The following is a 25,477-nucleotide window of genomic DNA, read 5'->3' as shown; positions in this document are numbered from 1 at the left end:
TTCCACCGAGGTTGACTTTGCCTTTCATCCTTTTGGGGTCGATAAATTAAGTACCGGTGAAACACTGGGGGCAATGTAACCGACTAGTTCCCCACCCCAAATTTCAGGCCTTGTGCCTTCAGTAGAAAGGATTATTATTATTATTATTATTATTATTATTATTATTATGTTCATGTAAAAACTTTTCATAAATCTCAAAATTGAAATATAGTAAGAAATGTTAGGAAGCAGGATCTTAGTCACAATTTAGTTTTCAGGGACCAAAAGTTGCTTTTCTTGGAACAGATGCTTGTACAGTTTAACTCAAGGCTTCTCAGAGTGGTTCATATAGACCACTGGAAGTGAATAAAAACTTAGGGGGTTCTCTTGAAAAGAACTTCCTGAGCAAAATATTCAGAGCTTTGCACATCTGTCAAACCCACTTTACATGCTTTTCTAAACATATGGTGGAATCTGGATTTAGCCATGTACATTATTTACTCGTCAAACGCAGGAGCACTTTGAACATACAATATGTGGCACAAACTCACAAAGCTACAACCTAATATTCAAGATCTCTGTGTCCATTAAACACATTCTTCCCATTAAAAAAATAATTCAAACATTAAAGGTACTTCTGCATTTATAGTAGACTGATTATTTTCCTGTGTAATTTGTAATAAAAAGTAGTAAATTGGTTATGTTTTGGAATATAACATATGATTTATAATTTATTTTGGGGGTGGGTGAGTGGTGGAAAGGTTATATGGAAATAAAATTTTGTTAGAAGGATGTTTCAAGTAAAATGTTTTGAGAAGCTGTCCTATAAATAGGACACTAAATGAGAACATTAAATAAGCTATATCAAATTGTCTCAGTGTCCTATTTATAGGACACCAAGTATTTCGATTTCTACTTGAAGTAAAGGAGTTTTAATAATTATTTTTTTCATTTTAACCTCTTTCAATCTGTAAAAATTTAAAAGTAATATTCAGAAATTTAAGTACTTTGGGACTTAATGGGTTAACAGCTACTGATATGAAATATGCAAGATTGGAATCATTGTCTCTATACATTAAAGGATGTTCATTATTAATAACATAATAATATATTCAAACAAGAATTTTGACATCATAATGTCAAGTGAAGTGACATGTAGTAATAAACTTATAATATCTGTTTATGAAACCTCTCAACCAGATTTCAGCCTTCTTGTTTGTCTGGAATGTTCAGTTTTTATTATAAAAGTACATGAGAAGTCAATTTTGCTATGATATTTAAAAAATCAAGGTTGAATAGATATAATTTATGTCTGGTCTCAACCTAGTCCCTAAATACCAGATTTAAGCAGTACCAATACATAAAAACCTGCCAATGTATTTACGTGATTTAGGTCTTACTAGATTTAAAAATCTACCATGTACAGAGTTTATTCTCTTATATCTATATTGTTTTTGTTTAAAATATTTAACAAAAACTGAAAGGTTACAATTGTACAGATAATTTTCAGTTAAAACTACTATGTATCATTTTTGTTAAAAGCAACAAGCAGTTTTGCCAATGATATCATATCACAAGAAATAATGAATATGTTAATTATTTCACAGGACAAGCCAATATTTCTGCTCTAGAAAATGTGATTTTCCATTGCATACTCAATATTGTACCTTTGATGCCATATTTGGTTTTCTTAAGTGTGCAATGCTTTCTACATATATGTATATAGGTATGTGAATATGTATGCAATAATGAGTATTGTAGATATACACTCAAACAAATATATGTACACAAGCATACATAAGTAAAAGAACACACAAAATGATCAACATAAAAACTAGTGTATACATCTGCAAATCAAAGACAGTATCAAAGTAACAATGTAGAAAGATGTGATGGAAATGAGCAACTAGAATGAAAATGGATGAGAGAAGTGATCTCTGGCCAAGCTTAGGAGGGTGGTAACCTAAAACGAAAACTGACTTGAATTGTGATGACCTGCCTAACCTGTGTCATCATGGAAAGTAGATGTAAAATGGTGTGTGCAAGAGAGAAAGAGACTTTATGTGTATGTATTTTTGAATGTCATAATACCTAAACGCATTATAGAATCTGGTTTAGAACTGCAGTCAGTGTTAACTCACTGTCTCTTGGTTTATAGATGCTGCTCTTGCAGGATCTGAGGCTGCCATATTTTCTTTTGAATATCTCTCCCATGTGTATCCTGGCTTTTAGAAATAGGTTCACTATATCCCTGTCTGTTGTAAGAGATGACTGAAGGTGTTGGTGTCGGGTAGAGCAACTGGGGATAAACATTGTTTCAAAAAGCCCAATCCACCCCATGTCTGCATGGAAAAGTAGATATGATAACAATAAGATTTTCTGAGCAGATAAACTAATATTAGCTTTTGATTAAATTTGGTACCCTTTGCTGATTCTTTTTGGGTTGTGGTGGTGATAAATTATCAAGGAATTTTCTAGAAGCATTGAGAGTTGCAGCTCCAGAACTAGGATATGTGATTAGAATGTTGCAGGAAAAGAACTGCAGGACAGATTCTTCAAGCCAAGTCAACTGGCAGGAGACTTAAGGATAGGCCAAGAATGAGATGGTAGAATAATGTCCATAGTCTTAATTGGGCATGCTTGGGAATCCAGCCAGATAGTCTTACAAGGGTTGCTTCTGATAGGACCCTATGAAGGAGGTGCCTGAGGACTCCACTCCCATTCCCCCCCCCACCCCGGGAATAGTGGCTGGAGAAGATAGATAGATGGATGGATGATGATATTTTTATTTATTTCAAATATGACATCTAAAGAATTGAAGTTATCTTTCTTGACAAAAAGAGAAAAAAAGGTGATAAAAATCTAATTCAAATTAATCATAAATTTGCATATTTCTCTTAAAAATTACAAAATGTACTTACTATCTGGGTCTTTAGGTACTTTATAAAATGACAATGCTAATGATATAATTGCAGCTACTAACAAAATAATAAGTGTGACATCTTGTAATGCATCCCAAACTAGTTGTAAAAAAGATTTTGGTGGCTTTGGAGGTATTATATTGGAACCAAATACTTCACGGCGATGATTGAGATCAACAGGATTTCCTGATAGACCTAGGGAGATAAACAAAAAAAATAAAGGTAAAATTTTACACAAATGCACAAGACAGTAAATTGTGGCACAGAAAATTTTGCCAGCAATTTCTTTCATGGAAAAACAAGACTGTGGAAGTATATCTTTGCATGAAGAAGTTTCAAATTAATATAAATTTTAAATGAAGTACAGATATATTTGCAAACAAATGAAGAAGAAAAAGAAGACATTCAAGTAGACAGTTAAAATTACTATTTTGTCATCATCTTATATAGATAATTGCTATTCAAGTTTCTGCAGGAAGCCATCTTTTATGTAATTTGTTAATTTTTCTCAAGCACAAAAGAGGAAAAATATTGCTAAAATATTTTATAGAAAAGTTGATTCATTTTCTTCAATCAATTTTGAGCCTATTGTTCAAGATGATTTTTCGAGTGTTACCTGTTATTTTGCAGTAAATGTTCACTCTGAATGTCTACAGGGTTGCAATAATCATAAAAAACATTTTGGCAGGTTGGGGATTACAAAGGGGAACAGTTCTGTGGAAAACATTAGTTAAAGGGCTTAATGTGGATCTAAGGAGTGATCACTGTAAGGATATTAAAAGAAGGGGAGGTGAGTGAACCAGAAAGACTTATGAAATATGAAATCTGTCATGTGTGTGTGTTGTGTGTATATATATATATATATATATATATATATATGTTTTAATACTGTCTTCATGTTATAAAATGCAAATGTTTTAGCGTGCATGTACTGGTCTGACAGCCAAATAAAACGTAACAAGAATGGCAGTAGTCTTGAATCACTGATTAAAACTTCTGGAAGTATTTCTTGGTTATACAACAATTTATTCATTGATTCTTTTTTTTACATTCCAATGGATCCACATGAATTGGTTTTAGTTCTGTTATTAGTGAAAGTGTTTTATGTAACTGTTACAACTAAACTGATTTGATTATTGGTAATCAGAAATGGAAAGCATTCATTAAAACAAGCAGTATAGAACAAGAGCATATAGTATTATGAAAGGATGTAAGTCTTACCATGCCAGTATAGAAAAGTGAAGCAACAAGTGTAAGGAAATATGAGGGTGAGTCAGAAAGTAATATAATTTTTATTTGCTTTACTTCTAGACCCACCCTTGTATATATGAAGGTGAGTTAAAATATAATGCAATTAAAAATTGCATAACTTCTCACTCTTGCATACATGAACCTCATCCAGCTAACTACATGCACAAATTGATGAACATTATTTAAAAAAATTACTATGTTTGATGTATTACAGGTAATATTAACCTATTTGATTTATTTATTATTGATATTTCTCTTTGGCAGAATCATTAGCATGTCAGACAAAATGCTTAGTGGCATTTTGTCCAACTTTGTTCTGAGTTCAAATTCCACTGAGGTCGACTTTTCCTTTTAGTGTCGATATATATATAGTGTTATATACGATATATATATATAGTGACTGAGGTCAATGTAATTGATTTAACTCTGCCCCACCAGGCTTTGTGCCTACAATAGAAAGGATATTTTTCTCATTGATTTGCAAGCTAAAACAAAGAGGATTGCAATGGCAGAACACTTCCCAAATTTTTGAAAGCAAAATAACAACAAAGGAAGATAAATTCTCAATAAACTGTATTTCTCCAAACATCTATGAATATATTCCATCACAACTGAGAGCCATTAATAAACTGGAGTCACTCTACATTAAAACAAACCATCATAGACTTTCTTCATGGTTTGTGATTTTTAAGTCAAGATTGTTGAATATTGTGAAGAAGACATGGGATGGACTCACAATTAAAGCTGTATGTCAACGATTACTTGTAAATAATAAGCTGAAGTTATATGATGCAATAATTATTAGCCAGTGCTAGTATAAGAACAAGCACAGACGAATACTAATCCTCATATATTTCACAATGAACAACATATTCTGTTAATGCGCTATCAGAGCCTTTACAAGATCAATGTAATTCTAATGATTTTCTTCATCCTGCTTGCTTTTACAAAGGATTATAAAGGTTTTTTTCTTTTCTTTTTTTTTTGTGCAATAGTAAGATTCATAAATGACAAGATTGCCTTGGCAAAGAATTTTTTTTCATTAAAAGGTCACTATTCAAACTATGCTGATATAATAATAATAAAAATAATAATAATCTACTAATATATAATTCTCTTGTGTTTTTGTTCATCACAAGAGATGACTGACGAAGGAAAGGGTGATGACAAACTGAACAATGCCTGTGTGTGTATATGCATGGCAAATTGGCTACACATATTGGTTGTTATGATTATTTGAATATGTGTATGTGTGTGTTTGTGCAAAATATATTCATATATCCACCGATGGAAGTGGGATGGTGAAAATCCTATGGTGCAAAAAAATCAGACAGCGCTTCAACTCCGTGTGACTATGTGTGTGTATGTGAATGTTTGTGTGCGTATATGTGTGTTTCTGTAAAATATATTTATATATAATATTTGAGTGAGTGTTTGTGTATGTTTATTTAGAAAGATACATAGAAAATAGAGTTAAAGACATATGAAGGGAAATGAAGCTTTCATAATACCATGAGTTGACCTACGTCAGAGTGAAACAGATCTACCCTTTAATATGGAGCAGGCAGCAGTTCCCTGTGATACCAGCTTTTGCCATGACCATATACAAATCGCAAGGACAGAGCTTTGAAAAAGTTGGTATTTACTTGCCAGCTCCTGTATTTACTCAGGGCCAGTTTTATGTAGCCTTAAGTCGTACAAGAAGGAAGAAAAACTTTAAAATTCTTTTGAAGGAAACAAGCAGTCAAGGCATGTTAGCTGCAGATAGATTTTTCCCAAAAAATTTGGTAATAAAAGAATTATTAAACTAAAAACTTGGTTTTGTACCTTTTTTATATATAAAATACTATAATTAGCTGTCATTTTTGATGGCACGGAACCAGCTAGTAATAGTAATAATAATCCTTTCTTTATTTCAATCATGCATTTCTTTACTGATTTAATAGTAGTTTCTAATATAGGCAGAACTTGATTAAAAAACTACTGTACTTGACCCCAGAATGATGAAAAACAAAGTTGGCCCCAACAGGATTTGAACTCTGAAATGTACAAAGCTGGAAAAAATACTGCAAAGCAGCCCATCTAATATTCTAAAGATTCTACTAATCCACAACTCATTTTCTTATAATAATATTTGTTGGAAAGCTGGCAGAATCATTAGCACGTTAAACAAAATGCTCATCAGCATTTCTTCTGGCGTTACATTCTGACTTCAAATTCCAGCAAGGTTGACTTTGCATTTCATCTTTGCAGGGTTGATAAAATAAGTACCAGTTGAGCATTGGAGTTGATGTAATTGACTTGCCCCCTCCCACCAAATTTCAGGCCCTGTACCTACAGTAGGATAAAAAAATATCCTGAAGTGTCATTTTTCCAACATTGGCTGCAATTTCAAAATTCTACTCAAAAGTCAGTTGTTTATAACAACAATAAATTATAAACATGTTGATGCTTTAATTGATGCAGGGAATACACAGAATTTCTATTCATACGTCTTTTGCCTTTTATATGAAATTGCCTATCAAATTTATTTCATAAATCACTATAGTTTCAACACACACACAAAGAAATGCTAGCATTTGTGATGTTACTCTTAACAATATTTATAATATCAAATATTCAATAATGCATGACAAAGTTTTGTCTCTGCATGAAAGTATAGTGATTAAAAATAATGGCACTTCATCTATACTTTCAATTCGTGGCCTAACTACTGTGCTTATAGACCATTCACAAATCTTAAAGGACTTTGGTAAAGAGAGAAAACTATTATTACCCTTATTTTTCTTTTGAAAGAAAATAAAACCCAATAAACTAAGAATAGTTGTATTATTCAAAAACTGTTAAATGATTCCTTCAGATTCATATTTCTTACTTTTAATTTCAACTTTTGTAATTAACATCTCTTCCTACACACCTTTCTCTCCATTCATTCATTCATTCATACATACACGTACATATCTTAGCAGACAATCTTACTATATTTCTGACTGTATACTCATCACTCTATAAGCTATTTGAATGTAATAGAAAATTACATCAGTTTTGTAAAATGCCTTTTATATTGAAGAGTGCTGTAGCTGCTCTTTAAATAACAATGGATGACATCATCATTTAATGTCCGTTTTTCATACTGGCATGGGTTGGACAGTTCAACAGGAGCTGGTCAGCCGGAGAGCTGTCCAAGCTCTAATTGTCTATTTTGACATGGTTTTGGCTCTTCCTAATGCCAACCACTTCACAAAGTGTACAGGGTGCTTTTATGTGGCACCAACATCTGCGAGCCCACAAGACAAGGACCTCCCAGCCAAGAGAGGGAGTAGGGGCCATGGCCATAAAGGACATACCTGCATGCATGGATGGCTACAGTTTTACTTAGTTTGATGTGTCATTTCAAGCACAGAAAACTGCCAGAAATCTCAGTCCTTTACCATCTTCTCTTTGAGGCCCAATATCTGAAGATCCTTTCATACCATTTCATCCCACATCTTCCTGGGTCTACCCGTTCTACAGGTTCCTTCCATAATTAGAGATATAATAATTTAAATGCAATATTTGCTTATACTGATGATATTCTACTTGGAGCACATAAACCAAAGCAAGTAGCATAACCAAAATTTAGGTAAGTTTAGTCAGGCTGTCAAAGACTTTACCCTAGATGGGGATAATGGTGTGAAAAATTTGTGTACACATGTATACACACACATAATCATATTAACAATCTATCAGACAGCCGATAAGTAAATACCCCAGATGTGTTCAATTGAATTTTGTTCAGTCATTGTGTCTTTGGTGTTAATGTCAGGTTGTTTTTGTTTTTGTGTACTTCATTAGCATTATTTGGGTCTTAGGTAATTTTTCTTCTTTGGTGGAGTTAGTTATAAGATTAGATATAATCTTTATTCAAATGGTTTGTAAATAGTTATAGTTTAGTGTGGTCAGACTGTTGTTATAAGGCAAAAGAATGAAGCATGTATAAATATGTACATACAAACATAGATATGTAAACATGCATGCACACGCACAGACATACATTCTGCCACCACCACCACCACACACACAAATGCAAACTGTATTTTCTGAGAGGAAATTTCTTCTGGTATTTTAAAGCCAAATCCACAAAGTTTGAAAGAAATAAGTAACTATTGTCCTGCAACTAATAATAACAATAATGATGATTTTTGGAGTGAGGGGGATAGTTGATTACATTGACCTCCAAAAGGATGAAAGATAAAGTCATCCGTGACAGAATTTCTGCTCAGAATGTAAAGAGCCAAAAGAAATGCTGCTAGGCATTTCATCCAACATGCTAATGATTCTATCAGCTTGCTACCATAATAACAACAACAGCAACTACTACTTCTGGGGTTACTAGGAATATTCTCATACTATTCCACTATGCTAGATTACATATTATTCAGAGAGTAGAATCACAAAAATGCAAGTGGAATAATTTTAAATCTTGTGTTTTTAAGGCCACACTTAGAAAGGTTGATGAATCTGAAATATTTGTATTTCTAACTGATGTCTCTGAGATGGCCATATTTGGTGTAGTGCTGCAATTTAATTATCTTATGGCTTATTTTTCAATGCTATTAACTACTCATGAACAAAATAAAATATTCTCTGGATGGAGAAGCCTTAGCCATTAGTCAAAGTGTCAACTATAAAATACTTTTATTTTCAACACAAACATTCATCAAAGATTAAAGACAATAAACTGGTACATTGGCAACTAGGACTTTTTGAAGACACAAAATGCATTATTTCAGAAAAGAAAACACTGTTGCAAATACCCACTTCTTTTAATCAAAGCTTGGGTTACACAAGAATTGATAGCACTGGGCTGGGTGAGTCCCAACAGAATATAATGCAATGCAACAGTCTGATAGGAAATGGTGGCCTCCAAGAGGTGGGAAACAACTGCAGTCCATATTAGCTAGGAGGTCCTCATGTTAGACACTAATGAATGTTATGTCCAGGGGAAAAATATCACAAGTAATGTGATGAAGCGCTGCAAACTTTTATCAAGTCTGGTTCTTGAGAAACTGAGAGAGAGAGAGAGATTAGAGAAGATGTCACTGTTTATGAGAGATATTGTAAATGAGGGCAATAATTGGCAGGGTGAGAGCAGTTGCCTAGCTTTATATAGCCTATTCTTCTAGGACTGTTGGTGCTTTATCTAAATTCTTCAAGCCAATATATTCTACAGATACATTAGTTTTTGCAATATCCTACATGATAATGGATCAATGTATGTAGTTAAAGTTGTGTTGCTGAATAAATAACATCCTTTACATGCACATTATCAAGATTTATAATACAGCCATGTAGTTATATTTAATGCGTAAGTGTAAATTCAAATATGGGAAGACTTTTGCTGTAGAAACTGTCTCAGGAGAGAAATTCTCATTATAGACAATGTGTGTGAAAACACCAGACTGGGCTATGAATGATGTCATATGACTGTAGGATATGTGTGTCTGCAGTGTTACACTTCAACTTCTAAGCATTAACATTTTATAAGACCAGTGGTCCACTTTATAAACCCACAAATGCTGATTTAGAAAGAAGAAAGGCTTGTTTTCCTAAGAATACATATAGCTCCCTTTCACAACTGAGGTAGTTTTTTTTTCTCTTTTTTATACAGATTTCCAAATAATTACCATCTTATAACAATAGTTTAGTTTTTAGTGTAGGTGAATTAGTAGGCTCAATCTCTGAACAGTTACAGAATAAGCTAACCTTAATTTTCACTAACTTTTGCTAGCATAGCTACTAGAATCTTTTCATATTATTCCTATTACCATGATCTTTTAATTTTTTTCCAAGTTAGAATTATTTAAAACTATTTCATTTGATGTCATCCACCAGCTTAACTACTTAGCTCTATCACAGATAACCTCTCTTTGGATATGAAGACCGACCAAAGGATTGGATAGGCAGCTTTAACTCTTTCTCATCACAAGTGTGGATGAATCTAAAGCTGACAGCAAACACAAATATGGTGGCAACACCTTGTCATAAGTACAGTACTGTAAAGCAGTGTGAAGTATGGGTTACATATACCAGACAGGAGAGAAGACTGAACACCTTACACATGAGAAGTATCCATCATATCCTAAATTTATCCTTGTAAGATAGTGACCAATACAGCAGTTTGGTATCTTACTGGACTTCACAGCATGTGCACTCAGCTTAGGTAGCTGAGACTGCACTGGTTGGGTCACATTCACTGCATGGAGGATGGCCATATCCCAAAGGATATCTTCTAAAGAAAGCTAGAATCTGGAAGGAGATTGATTGACTGTACAAAGCACTAGAGATGTCTGCATGAGAAATATAAAGGTACATAATATTAATACAAAACCCTGGGAGAGATTCTATAAGAACACAAGATATGTATTCCAGATATGTATTTCAGAAGTACATATTGTGCTATATACTCTGAAAATGCCACAATTATCAATTATTAATAATTTTCCACTTTCAAATATTTTATATGATGATGATGATGATGCTGAGGATTATTTCAAATTTTGGCAAAAGGCCAGCAAATTTGAGAGTAGGGCCAAGTCGACTACATTAATCCCAATACTGGTATTTATTTACTTCAAAAGGATGAAAAACAAAGGTCATTGTTAATAATAATAATAATAATAATAATAATGGTTTCAAATTTTGCCGCAAGGGCAGCATTTTGGGAGAGGGATAAGTCAATTACATTGACCCCAGTGTTCAACTGGTACTTATTTTACCAACCCTGAAAGGATGAAAGGCAAAGTTGACCTTGGCGGAATTTGAACTCAGAACATAGCAGCAGATGAAATACAGCTAAGCATTTTACCCAGTATGCCAATGATTCAGCCAGCTCGCCACCTTGATGATGATAATAATAATAATAATAATAATAATAATAATAATAATAATAATCTTTTCTGTTACAAACACAAGGCCCGGAATTTTGGGGGAGAGGTTAGTTGATTACATCGACCACGGAGTTCAACTGATACTTATTTCATTGAACCCTGAAAGAATCAAAGGCTAAGTTGATCTTGGCAGAATTTGAACACAGAATGTAAAGATGGATGAAATGTTGCTAATGATCCTGCCAGCTTGCTGCCACAATAATAATAATAATAATAATAATGATAATAATAATAATAATAATAATAATAATAATAATAATAATAATAATTCTTTCTAATTTTTTCTGGCACAAGGTCAGGATTTTGGAGGGAATAATAGCCATTTACACCAACTAGTACTTATTTCATCAACCCCAAAAGGGCAGAAGGCAAAGTTGACCTCAGTGGAATTTGAACTCAGCATGTAAAGATGGATGAAATGCCGGTAAGCATTTTTTTCTGGCATGCTGACAAGTTTTCCAGCTTGCTGCCTTGATGATGATAATAATGATAATATATTCATTGAAGTGATAAATATTCATTAAAGCTATTTTATTATCTAATCAAAAGATAATTTCAATAAAAAGAGTATTGTACTTAATATCAAAACTTCACAAAGTCTCTCTCTTCACCACACATAAAATGAAAGAGAATAAAGTGATATTTTTGAAGAGTTGATGTGCTGATGTTCACCTCCATCATCATGTTTTACAATGTCCAAGTAGGTAATGTGGAGAAAAATTGTGGGAGCATTTGTATAACCTATGTTATGCCTGAATCTTACCATAGGTATAGCCTGAACTGGGATGTATTCCCTATAGTAAAATCATGTTATATTGCAAACCATACAACCATTGCCATGCAAATCTGATACCATTACCAACAATATCACCATTTTACATCTATTTTATCATGTCATGTTGGTATGAGTTAGATAGGCTTTACAACATCTCTGCCATGCTGCTTTTGTTTCTTTTTTAATTCTATTGTCATGCAGGTCATGTTACTTTTTGGCATGGATTTAAAGCTGGGTGCACCTTATATCACTAGTACTAGAGAGATTGCTGCGATAGGAATAATGTGTCAGTGTCCATTCTATTCTTCATCAGTTTGTTTTGTATTCAGAATTACTGCTCTATTAGAGGGGTTGCCTCCATGTGACTTATAAAGTCCATGTCTTTTCTTTTTGTTCCTTACACCCACACAAGATGAAAGTTAATGTTTTAAATCTTTCACAATAAATCTTAAAGTAGAGTGCCAACTGTAGCTCAATAACATATAAATTTCAACATTATCTTCAAGATCACTCAACTTCATTTTATTATGAGTTTGCCTTTAGATATACTTTCCACCATTTTAATATTATGATTATATTAAATAATGAAATATTTTATACACAACAAAGCATGTATTAGAAAATCTAAGATAAATTTAATGTAGTTAAACGACAGTTTTTAACACACCATCTGTGTAAAGTAAACAGATGTAAACACATCTTTTATTTTCTTCATAGAGAAGAATAAAAGAAATCATCATACATGCTTCATAGGTGGTTGACCCCCTTGCCAGATGATAAATACCCTTCATTCTTCTGCTCACAAGGTGAACTTAAGACAATCTCTATTTAAATCAATCACACACCAGAACCCAAGTGAGATAGATACTTTAACTAATTTGTATATTTGGTATATCGAGCACAAACAACAAGTCTGAATTTATCTTATATCTTCTATTATACACTATGTGTGCACAACATTATTATTTATTGAAAGATGCTGCTGCCAAATAACAATACAGAAATTAGTCTAGCAATGTCAGCTAAGCTCTGGTTTGATTTAAACGACATTTGTTATATACTACCTTGTGAGAACATTGTTATAGAGTAGCAAAACTATAATCATTGAGTGACAGGAGTACACTGTTATATAGTAACAAAAATACCATCATTGAGTGACAATTGAATATTGTTATAGTTGATAAACTAGTGTTAAAAGTGACAGGTATACACTGTTTGTAGCAGGAAAACTATCATTATTGAGCAAAACCATTATCAATAAGCAACAAATGTACATTGTTATAGTAGCAAAACTGAGTGACAGATATATAGTAGCAACAGTAACATCATTGCTCTCCATAGGAACTATTTGTTAATGACATAATTCTCATGCCTGAATGTAAAGGGGAATTTGGAGAGGAAATTCCAGGCATCAAAGCTAAACCTAAAATTGAGAAACTTCAAAGAAAACTTAGTAAAGACTGAAGTATGGAGAGAAGACAGGACCCTGCTATCTTCAGGGAAATGGCTTTGCTTGATCTGGAGGGAAGGATCAGGTATAAACTCATATGCTGTACTTAATGTAAGCTATGGACACACAAGAGTATAGTGGAATCACAGGCAGACCAACCGAGAAAGTATGCATATGTGACGAATGAACTGGATCAGTACATACTATGAGCACATTGTAAGTAGATACTCTTAAATGCTCAGATAGCTCACAAAAAGTAGCCAAAAGCTTTTGTTACCTAGGGCATGTAATTGGCAGGGGAGGTGGTTGCTCCGAAAGTATAGTAGTCAGGGTAAGAACAGGTTGGAAAACGTCCAGGGAGCTTCTACTGCTGCTGGTGAACAACAAAAGTGCTTTCCTTCAGAGTGAAGGGCAGATTGTATGACACTTGTGTTAGAACTGTGATGCTACATGGTAGTGAAATATGGACTTTGAATATAGAAAACTTGAACTGTGCAAAGTAAATGCACATGAAAGAGATATTACAAATGTGCTCAGAAAGACCAGGCATAAAAGAACCAGATGTTGTGTGCAAGAAAGAAAATTGCACTGATATGGACTTGTAATGTATATGGATGAGAACAGGTGTAAAAAGTGCCAATCTCTTGGAGGGAACTTGCAGAAGAGGAAGACACAGGAAGACATGCAGGGAAGTGGTGAAAACTGATATCAGGACCTTGAATATCATGGAGAAGATGATAAGAGAGTGGGATGACCAATGATATGCAGTTTTTGAGAAGAACTCATCCAACTCAGCAATTCTAAGTTCTGGAAGTGCTGTGCATGTGTGTATACAGATACATTCACAACTGAACCCTTTGCACAAATTTCCTCACCAAGACACTTCCACTACCCATCATCTCTCTAACTGCAGCTTTTCTTTGATACCACTAATCTTTCTCACTACCTGGAATCATTTCACTTGATATCCATATGTCTCTCACTCTCTCCATGCACTATGCCTGCCTTTCTCTATCCCTACACTCTTGCCACCTTCTCATATGCTTGCTAACTCTCTCTCTCTCTCTCTCTCTCTCCCATCCTTTCCTTGTCTATCGCATCATCATTACTATTCTGCTACTCTTCACCCCATGCAAAATTTTGTCAGCCTCATTCTGATCCATCATTCACTACACCCACCCCACACCTATCCAATCTCTACAGTTGCCACCTACTCTTCCCTTCCTTCCATACTTATCATCCACTCTACTTGTAGCAACCTCATCCCAACTCACTCTTGGTTCTTCTTCTCCAATTTACTTACAATCACCTTGAAACTTGAGAGTGTACACTAATGCCTCATCACCACTATTTTATCTCTCCCTTGATCCACCCTGCTCACACCTACCCTCTCTTTTAAGTTGTGAGCACCCATGTGACCCCTCCATGATAAGAAACCTGTTTTACTCTGGCACATTTCTCTCATAGTTTAACCCCCTCATCTCCTAACTTAAATCACTCTCTTGGGATTTGTAGTCTTGCATGAACCTTACTAGAGCTGGTAGTATAAAAATGAACAATCCAGTACACATTGTAAGTTGGTTGGCATTAGGAAGTACATCCTGCTGCAGAAGCCATGCCAAAGAAGACAATGGACCTGTCAGATCCTGTCAAACCAGCCAACCCATGCCAGCATGGAACATAGATGTTAAGTGATCACCATGTTTATAGTAACAAAACTATATTTGAGTACAAGTATACAGTGTTACAAAATAGCAAAGCTAATATTATTGAGCAAAAAGTAAACATTGCTTATCAGAGCAAAAACTATCATAATTGAGTGACAGATGTACATCAGGGGTGCGGAAACCCCACCCACAGGTGCAATTGTACTCACAAGCCCATTTTATTTCGCCTGCAGGCTTATATACTCATATGTACAAAATATAGTAAATTTTTCATTTATAAAAGTTATACAATACTTGTATGCCTACTTGCGACATAGGTCATGTTTCCACTATGACTTAAAACGGTTAGACTCAAACAGAAAATCACCTGGTAATTGCCATTTGAATGGAAATTTTGTTTTCACTATAAAACACATATTGCTAGGTTTGTACCACCCCCTTGAGACCTAACTACACTCTAGTTATGAAGTTTCTATATTTTTCAGCTAATGTAAATGTCCTAAATTCAGTGGCAGTGTTAATGAAGATGTTACACATCAATTTAATGTGTTAAACTTCTCTCTATTAATGTATATCGAATTATACATACATATACATATATATATATATATATATATATATATATATATATATATATATATATAAATATATATACATATACACAAGATCTACACAGATATAAAAGTTAGAACTTGAGATCTGCCCACAGACCTTCTTTGTAAATTTTTGCCTGCTGTACTAAAAAGTTTCCCCACCCAGTCGACTTTTATAAACTCTACTGTTCTCTATAGTAACTCTTCTTCCTGTTCTTCTTCATTGCAGGCAAACAAAGGATTCAAAACAGAAACAATGTGCTGTCACTGAGTGTTTGACAAAGGAGTGATACCGGTGGGTCTAACATCCATAGAAGGCTATAACTTGTTTACGGTGATGACATCATTGGTAAGAGTAATGTGCACAGATGGATGAAGAACTTGAAAGGGGAAATAGCACCAAAGCTATCACCATTGAGTGACATGTGTATATTTATAGTAGGAAAACTGGTACCGTTGAAAGATAGTGGTTACAGTTTATATAATAGGAAAAACAATACTGTTCAGTGATATGATCATAGCAAAACTACTATCGAGTGAGATATACATTGTTATATAGTGGTAAATTTCATCAATAAGTAAGAGGTGCATAGGAACACTATCATCATTAGTGTACATTGTTATGTAGTAGCAAAGAGTGACAGCTGTACATTTATACATATATATATATATATATATACTAGCAAGAATTTCATCATTGACTGATATATATCACAGCAAAACTAGCATATTTGAGTGATAATAATAAAACTCATCACTATTGAATGATAGGTGTACATTGTTTATTTAATAGCAAGACTATTATTATTCAGCGAGAGATGTATATTGCATATAGGAGATCAAGTCACATCCATGTGGAAATTTCTGAATCCATTGTTGTTTCATCTCATCACCTATGCTGTGTCCACTTCTCAGTCTTCCAAGTAGCCTTTACACTCAGTTCTTCTCTCCCTGCTTATATCTTTGTTGACTTGCAACAATATAAGAGAAACAGTGATGGTATTAGTCTCTCCTGAGTTTAGAATGGCCTGCAAAGGACAGGAGCATTGACTTTTCTTTAGATACAGAAGCTAACTTCATTATTATTTACCTCTATCAATTTCTAAGTTCCTATTTCAATGTTATTTTGGGAAGGAGATCCAATACTAGCTTGATTGCTGTACTAGAGATATGTATTCCGGGAGTTATTAATACAGAAATTATGTGTGTAAGAAATCAAATTTATTAGGTTCTTATAGTGAGATAGGACATACACAGAGCCTTAGAATTTATTGGAAAAATATTCTATAATAAATATAAAATATTTTAAGTCTAATATAAATTTGTAAATATGCAGATATTAAGGATTCTCTTTAAAATATCTCAATTTTAAGTTTATGTGTGTAAGTATGTCGACAGGAAATAAAATCTTAATATGATTTTAAACATCACAAAATGGTAAAAGTATTAGTGGATCTATATAAAAGACATGAAGAGCTTAACCAATATAAAAGAAAATTAATAGAAATATTGAATACCAACGGAGAGTTAAAGTGTTTAACCCTTTAGCATTCAGATTATTCTGTCAAATGTAATGCCTATTTATTCATATTATTTTGAATTTATCATACATTATCTTGGAGTTTTGAGATTTCAATGACATGATTATTTATTTTTAGAATGATATTATAAGGTAAGTGTGAGAGGTTGGATCTGGTGAGTTTTAACATAAAACAGGCAGAATATTTGGACCTGATATGGTTAGTTTGATTATTAAAGGGTTAAATGAAACAGATGAAAATTGAAAAATACATTTGTTATGATCTTGTTTTATAAACCATAAATACCACAGCATTCTAAAAGGAAAAAGAGAAAACAAAGGAAAGAGTGGAGTAATGCTCAGCTTCTTACTAAGTTAAAACAGTAGAGTTTATAGAAGTCGACTGGGTATGAGAAAAGTACAAATGGAAAATTCCAAGTTGTGGTAATTAAAGACTAAGAGTGAAAAGCATCAGTAAAAGAAATTGAATAAAATATACTAAGTCAAATGCTCAAGTAAAGTAGGATAACATTCTACGAAGAGTAATTTTTTTGTGCAAGTGTTATATATCCTCTATTAAAAGATGAGAGTGGTGGATTTTTAAATGAATACTTCAAGAGGCAGTCTCCAAATGATATAAATAAACCTTTACCCCAGTAACATTTAAAAAGCAGAGTCTAAGGATGTCTCATTAGAGGAGGTTGTTGAATATGAATGGTGTAGTATGATTCTCCCTGACACAAAAGTAACAGAAGAGCCAGCTATACAGATTATTCTTTACATTGTTACTAAGGCAATTAAGGAGATGAAGGCAGGGAAAACTACAGGTACTTCACAAATAAACGCTGTTATGTAGAAAGCATCAGGTACTGTCATCATCATCATTATTTAAAGCCCATTGTCCATACTGGCAAACCAGGGGGCTTCACCAGACTCAAGTTTCATTTGGCATGGTTTCTACAACTGGATGCCTTTCCTAAAGCCAACCACTTTACAGAGTGTGCTGGATGTCTTTACGTGGCACTGCATAGATGCTTTTGTGTGACACTACATGGGTGCTTTTACATGTTGCTGCATGGGCTCTTTTATGCATTGCTGCATGGGTGCTTTTACTTGGCACCACATGGGTACTTTACGCAGCCAGAAGGATCAGTCTTAACACTTCTGCTGCAGGGTATGGGTCTTCTTCAGTATGGTCAGGCATCTATTAAAATTAGCCGAGAGAGTTGCAGTGAAGTTTTGCAAGACATGGTTATAGATATGTAGATGTCTTCTTTGTGGGACAGCTACAAAGGGAGTTAACTAAAAACAAATATACATGTCTTTAGTTGCTTTTGACAGTATCATACTTTCTACTTTGTTAGAAGCTATGAATGATAGGTAGAGATGATTAGCTTGAGAATGCAGCTGAAGATGTCTACAAAGTTGGTGTAAATAAGTGTAGAGTTGTCAAGAATTGATCATAAATGAGTTTATCTAAGGCTCTGTTCTCAGCCCCCATTTTCACATTATAATTTTTGATCAATAATACAAGAGTTTTACATGTTAAAGATGGGGGTTCCACTGCAGAATCTGTTGAAGAGTTGTAGAAAAAAATTTCCAAACTTGAAAAATGTTTGGGAGCCCTAAAACTTAAAGGTCAACATGGTAAAGACTTAAGTAAATGAGAACACAATATCTTAATGCATTTGAGAAGTGATTTTAATAGGAGGGAATAGGAAGGGACTTAATATTGAGCATTCAATGGGTAAATGAATGTTGCAGTCAGATCTCTGGCAGACTGACAGAGAACCAAGACTTCTGATGTCATTAACAGTAGTAATTAGCAGCAGAAAACATGTACACAATTAAGCTGGTGAATTGCTTAGATAGCTTGCTTGATGGAATATATAAATCACCTATTTAGTACTGATCTAATTGTAGTGAGAATGTTGTAGAGGTTATAAGAAGATATGAAAGATGTTCAGATAGGTGCTATTCTGTTAGTAATTAAAGCTTACCCTGTATGTATGTATAAAAAAGATAGACTGTATGAAGGACATGTAGGCAAGTGAAAGTACAGAAATAGTGAGAGATGGGCACTGATTATAGAGATTGTGAAGAGAGCAGAAAGGAAACTTAATCAAATATGATCCATTGGATGTGCAAGGCAGAGTACAAGTGAACTGAAAGAATAACTGGATATTAAAGAATCAGCTGATGTATGTAGGTCAGTGGAATTCTGGTAATAATAATTCTGTCTGCTAAAGGCACAAGGCCTGAAATTTTGTGGGAGGGGACTAGTTGATTACATTGATCCCAGTGATTCACTGGTACTTAATTGATTGACTCCAAAAGGATGAAAGGCAAAGTTGACCTTGGTGGAATCTGAACTCAGAATGTAATGATGGACGAAATGCTGCTAAGCATTTTGCCTGACATGCTAACAATTCTGCCAGCTTGCTGCCTTGCACTCTAATAATAATAATACCATGTGAATGGATGATGTATGCTGGGTGAAAAGTGTTACTTGTTGTCAATGAATGGTACCTGTAATATGCTTGTAGTGGGTCTCTGTCATCTGATAATGACAATTCAGCGGTTTCAATCAACTCAACTACCTGTTCCTGAATCAATATGAAAGTGGCTGAGTACTCCACAGACATGTGTATCCCTAGTATAATTCTCAGACAGAATCAGCATGATACAGTGTTTACAGGTATAATCTACCAGGTAGGTTTCTTTACAGTTATCTTCAACCCAGTTCACTCACAAGATATATGTCAGCTACTGAAAATGGCATTGGCCCAAAATGCCAAATAGTTGGATCAAATCCTAGACCTTATAGTTGCAAACCATTCGCTTATACTGTGTCTACACTTATGATATTTAAAGACTGAAAAAAGACATGTGAAATAGTAAGATTGGATTTCAATATGAAAGGTCTATCTTCTGAAAATGAATATTTTAAAAATCATAATCATCATGGAAAAATAGAAAATGAATTTACCTTCACTTGTTGAAGTATACAATTTTTTACAAATTTCCAATACACCACCGTATTTTTTGCTAATTGTTTCTACAGCATCAGCACCTTTTATTTGCATTAAATCCCGTAACTCCTCAAGTGTTATCCCATATTCAGGTGGGTGGCCGTCAACCTCATCCCCCATGATTGCAGCCTATAGCGTAATGTCCAACACTAGAACAAAAGAAAAAGAAAATTTTTAATCATTATAATTCACTCATGAAATCTTTAAAACAAATGCATAATAATAACAATGGTTTTTAATTTAGGCACAAAACCAGCAATTTTGAAGAGCCAGGGCCAGACAGTTACATCACTCCCCAGCACTTGATTGGTAATATATTTATTGAGCTGAAAAGGATGAAAGATAAAGTTTGGCGGGATTGGAAAAAAAAAAAGTCGGAACTCAATACTGCAAGGCATTTTATTTGATGCTTTAAGGATTTTGCCTATCTACTACCCTTCATTGTTTCACAAGACCTGAAAATTGGGAGAGAGCTTTAGTCAATTAAATCTCTAGTGTTGGTACCAGGATAAAATGCACACAGTATACTCTGTAAAGTGGCTAGAATTACCAGCATGGAAAATGGAAATATGATGATATTAGATTCCATTGGATCATGTAAATTAATTGAAATAGAGAACAGGGAATAACAAGTGTTTGGATCCATAGTGCAGCAGGATTTGAACTAATTTTCTGTTATATGAACCATCTCCACAGCCCATATAATAATAATAATAATAATAATAATAATAATAATAATAATAATAATAATAATAAACACTTATGTACCACAACTTAGATAATGATGCAGAGACTGAATTAAATTCCAATACACACACATACAACTTGATTACTAGCTTCAACATAAACTTGATATATCTTTACATAATCGTAAATGTATCTGTCATTGTTTAGATACCAGCTTGGCTCCAATCAAGCAGATCTATGACCTAAATCAAAGCTGAAATAATTGTTTTAATTAACTTGCAACAATGTTAAAGCATCAAGAAATTGCAGTTGTTTGGGTGCTCTATTACAACAATTATGACATGGGATATGCTCTCAATTCTATTTGTAATTGATAATAGTTGTAATTGTAACCCTATACAACTACTTCAGTAAATAAACTTGACAAAATATAAAGCTGAATCAAATTTCAGAAAATGCTAACCTTGTATGTTGTTTTATGTGTATTTCCATGCTAGCATGTGTTACCCATTTATACTATTTGAGGTATTGTTTGCCCTTCCTGTCACTAAACCTTACTTGTTTTCAAGTAAGGGTTCTCTTATTTTATGCATCTTTGAAGGTGTAAAGCAAATGGACAATTTGCTAACAGATAACAACAACAACAACAACACTGCTCAGAGCAAGTAACTTTCATAAAGCACAAATATAAATACACGCACATGATGGGCTTCTTTCAGTTTCCATCTACCAAATTCACTCACAAGGTTTTGGTCTTCCTGAGTCTATAAAAGAAGACTCTTGCCTAAGGTACCATGCAGTGGGACTGAACCTGAAACTATGTGGTAGGGAAGCAAACTTCTTAACCACACAGGCAATTTATTACACTGGATTACATTATTTAGATAGAATTTTCAAATACATTCCTTAATAAGTAAATGCAGCTTTCCTATATCAAAAATATCTCAATACCAAAACATGAGCTAAAATGAAAACTAAACTCAAACCCTGTTTAAATAAAATTGTAGAAAATAGTATTTGTGCTGAAATATATATATATATCATATAGTAGCTTTCATCTCATTAAGTGCTGTAAAATGGGGAAAAACAAAAGCAAATATCCATGTGAAATGAAATATCCCTTTTTGTTTATATAAAGTCAGCTTCACAGAATCATGTTGACTTTCCATTATCACAAATTTTCCATAAAAAGCAGAGAACATGTATGCGTGTGTGCTCGCACATGAAAAGGATTCATGTGTCGATTAGTGACAACCAATGCAGTCATACTTTATTCCCCTTTATCTTCTTTATCTATCTATCTATATATATATATATATATATATATATATATATCAACAAACATTTGTTTTAAAGTTCATTTTCCTTGCTTGCATGATTTAGATGGAATTTAATGAGGCAAATTTTGTACAGCTGGATACCCTTACTGTCACCAACCCATACCTGTTTCCAACTAAGGTGATAATTTTCCATGCCTAGAGATGTTTTCACAGAATATTGGAAATGAATGATGCTGCTTGTATGACAGTGATACTCATTTACAACTATCACATAATGCCAAGGAGACACAAACATAGATACATTCAGACACATGTATACATAAATATATATACATACATAGATATATGATGGGCTTCCACAGTTTTCATCTACTAGATCCACTCACAAGGTTTTGGTCAGCCAACGGTTATAGTAGAAGACATGCCTATGGTGCTATAAAATGGGACTGAGCCTAATACCATAGGGTGGGAAGCACCAAAACATATAAACTCTCCTCATATCCTTATTGTGTACTACCACCATAACTTCTCCATATAATAAATATCAAAATACTAGGTGCTATTGTTTTTATCATATTGATTAGATTAGTAGTTCTGAGTGCTAGCTTCAGTAAGTATTTAAATAATTGTTTAAAGGGAGTCTAGTTTTTTTTTTTTTTAATCAGTGATTACTAAACAAATTAAAAAAAAAAAACCTTCTTATTGCTAAGTCACGAGCTTATTAAGTCCACAATCAAGGCCAGTTAAACACAAAAGTTACTACATAAAACAAAACTGATTAAAAGAAAATAGAAATGCAACAGAAATATATTCATAGATAATCATGATACATAACATAGATTCTAAGAGACATCTGTGGCTATAGACAAGAGTATTTCATTGCAAACCAATATCTCATAGACATAAGACAGCAAAATGCTTTTAAATTGAATAGTAACTGTTGCAAGGTAGTGAATTGAATAGTAACAGTTGCAAACTAGTGCCAGTGGCATGCCAATAACAAAGGGATAGAAGAGAAGCTGAAACACTTCAATACCTGTTCAACACCCAAGCAAGGAAAAGAAAAGGACATGATGATGATGATGGATGACTACATAAGTGGAGAAACTATTTCTTGCTTTAATTTGTAAAATATTTGTTGATTTTGGATCACAATTTCTCCCAGTTATGTCGTGGAATGCAAGTGTATATCAAATACAACCATACTTGATTAATTAAAAAAAATTGGAAAAACAAAATCTTGGCTCAAATTCATTCCTTGTGTAGACGAAGAATTTTCAAATGGTTAAACTTTGATTCTGTAATCTAATGTGTTTAATCTTGTGTCACTAAAGAAGCACCAAGTAAATACTCAAAATATTGATTTTCTATCGGATAGAATGATGTTTGTATTGTCTTATATTTATTTTTGTTCCTTAATACCAACTACAAGATCAATAAGAAGCATAAAACAGATAAAGCTGAGTATACTGACCATATATGACTTGGATACAAATCAAGGAAGTTAGGACTATCTATTTTATTACAGTACCAAACAGTCGAAACAATGTAATATTCATTTTCAGTGAGATTCTGATGTTCTTCATCATAAATAAATAGAATAGTTATGAAAGAAATTAATTCATGAAGCAAATAATACATTTTTTTTTTTTACATATGCCACCATAATAATTATGTTATTGCCTTGCCCATCCATCCATTCATCTTGATCTAGAAAATCATCAAGCTTTAATCTTCCTTCCAGATCTGATCCTATGAATAAATATGTCTTTTGCTATTGATAAGTTTTTAATGACTTCACAAATTTTGTGGAACAGCATGCATGTGAGAATTTATATAATATAAATCTATTATGCAAATTATAATTTTTGTGAAATCTATCTGCCTGTAACATAATTTCTGGTTTCGTTTGCAACTCCACCGCCTCCTCTGAATGTATGTATATAACCTAGACAACTCACTGGTTCTGTCCACTTCAGTTTCCTCTGAAGAACATGTAATTTCACAAGGACAAGCAGTGATGCAGTGGCAGAGTGCTATCACTGTGTTTTTACTTAAATCACTCACCCAATACATCCCCCACCCCATTTCTTACAGTCTTCCTCTCTGTGTCTGTATGTATACAGACTCAAACATATATATTCCTCAACATGGTCATTAAAGGCATTAAACTTCCTCTTTTGAAAATAGAAAATTTTTTCCTTTAAAAATAAGTGTTACAAAATGGAATGAAAACTATGAATCTCTATTCTTTAAATTTTTCTTACAACTTACTAATAAGTATTTGTTTTTTTCTGTTAAATATGTTACTTTCTTTGCAATAAGAAATGCCATTCATTAAAGCCATCTTGAAATGAATTTCATTATTGAACAGTTTGCCTTTAATGATGAGGATTTTGCAGGCATTACAATTAAGAAAGTGTTAAATTCAGTAAAAATATTGTATACAAAGACACTGTTTAATTATTGAAATCTCCTATCTGTCTGTTTGTGGTATATAATGTTGTATATGGAAATAAAAACAGTTGTAAACTAATATGTATTTTGGTCTGGTATAAAACAACAGGTCATGTACTAGTATTTATAATGTGTATGTACTTCCTTTATCCAAATTACCAAGATCAAACTGTTTGGTTCTATTTGAAGAACAGATAATATTAGCAGCATATAGAATCATTAAAATCACAAGTGCCTTTAAATAATTTTTCAGATACAGTTGTGTAATTTCCAAATTTGTCTTAGATACTTTTTTGGAGTAATACAAAAAAAAATTAAATAAATAAATTGAAGTTCCTAAACAATTTTGACCAATACAACTTTGTTACTTCTTTTAAAAGAACTCATGTTGCATGGAGCATGAACTATTCTAACTAACTTCACAAAACTGTTTCTTTAGCTTTATTAAGAATTTATTTCTAAAAAACAATGTAACAATAGTTTAAATAACTTAGAATTTTTCCAATTCTAAGCTTCAATTCACAAAGATTACTAGAGCTATTGTGTTTTTCGAGAGTAAGAAACATAACTATGTGCATTTCAGCTTACCTGGCTGTCAACAGAAATTGTTGCACAAAAACCTGACAAATTTCAATTAAAATGAACAAGTATACACACTCATGTTGCCTTGCAGAGTTTACTTGTATAAATTGATACCAGTACTAACATTTTAAACCTGATACTTATTCTAATGATTTCTTTAGCTGAACTGCTGAGTCACAGAGACATAAACAAACCAACACCAATTGTGAAGTGGTGGTGGGAAGACCAAACACAAACACACATGATGGACCTCCACACAGTTCCTGTCAACTCAGTTTTTTCACAAGGTAATGGTCAGTGTGGAGTTACAATTGAAGAAACTTGTCCAAGGTGCTGCAGAGTAGGATTGAACTCA

General features: G+C 33.4%; 1 protein-coding gene across 17 annotated transcripts in view; it reads right to left on the bottom strand.

Annotated features, from left to right (window-relative positions):
- Positions 1-25,477, bottom strand: part of LOC106883701 (plasma membrane calcium-transporting ATPase 2) — a 319,550-nt gene that overhangs the window by 132,308 nt on the left and 161,765 nt on the right. For all 17 annotated transcript variants that reach the window (XM_052971734.1, XM_052971718.1, XM_052971728.1 and 14 more), the window contains 2 exons: positions 20,074-20,265; positions 2,901-3,095 (listed from right to left, as the gene is read on the bottom strand). In XM_052971734.1, coding sequence (XP_052827694.1) covers positions 2,901-3,095; positions 20,074-20,236 — 358 coding nt within the window. In that variant the 5' untranslated portion in view covers positions 20,237-20,265. The remainder of the gene's footprint in view (positions 1-2,900; positions 3,096-20,073; positions 20,266-25,477) is intronic.

This window comes from Octopus bimaculoides, chromosome 11, assembly GCF_001194135.2.
Source record: "Octopus bimaculoides isolate UCB-OBI-ISO-001 chromosome 11, ASM119413v2, whole genome shotgun sequence".
NCBI lineage: Eukaryota > Metazoa > Mollusca > Cephalopoda > Octopoda > Octopodidae > Octopus > Octopus bimaculoides.
The sequence above is the reverse complement of the archived record's forward strand: the minus strand, read 5'-3'. Positions and strand labels throughout refer to the sequence as shown.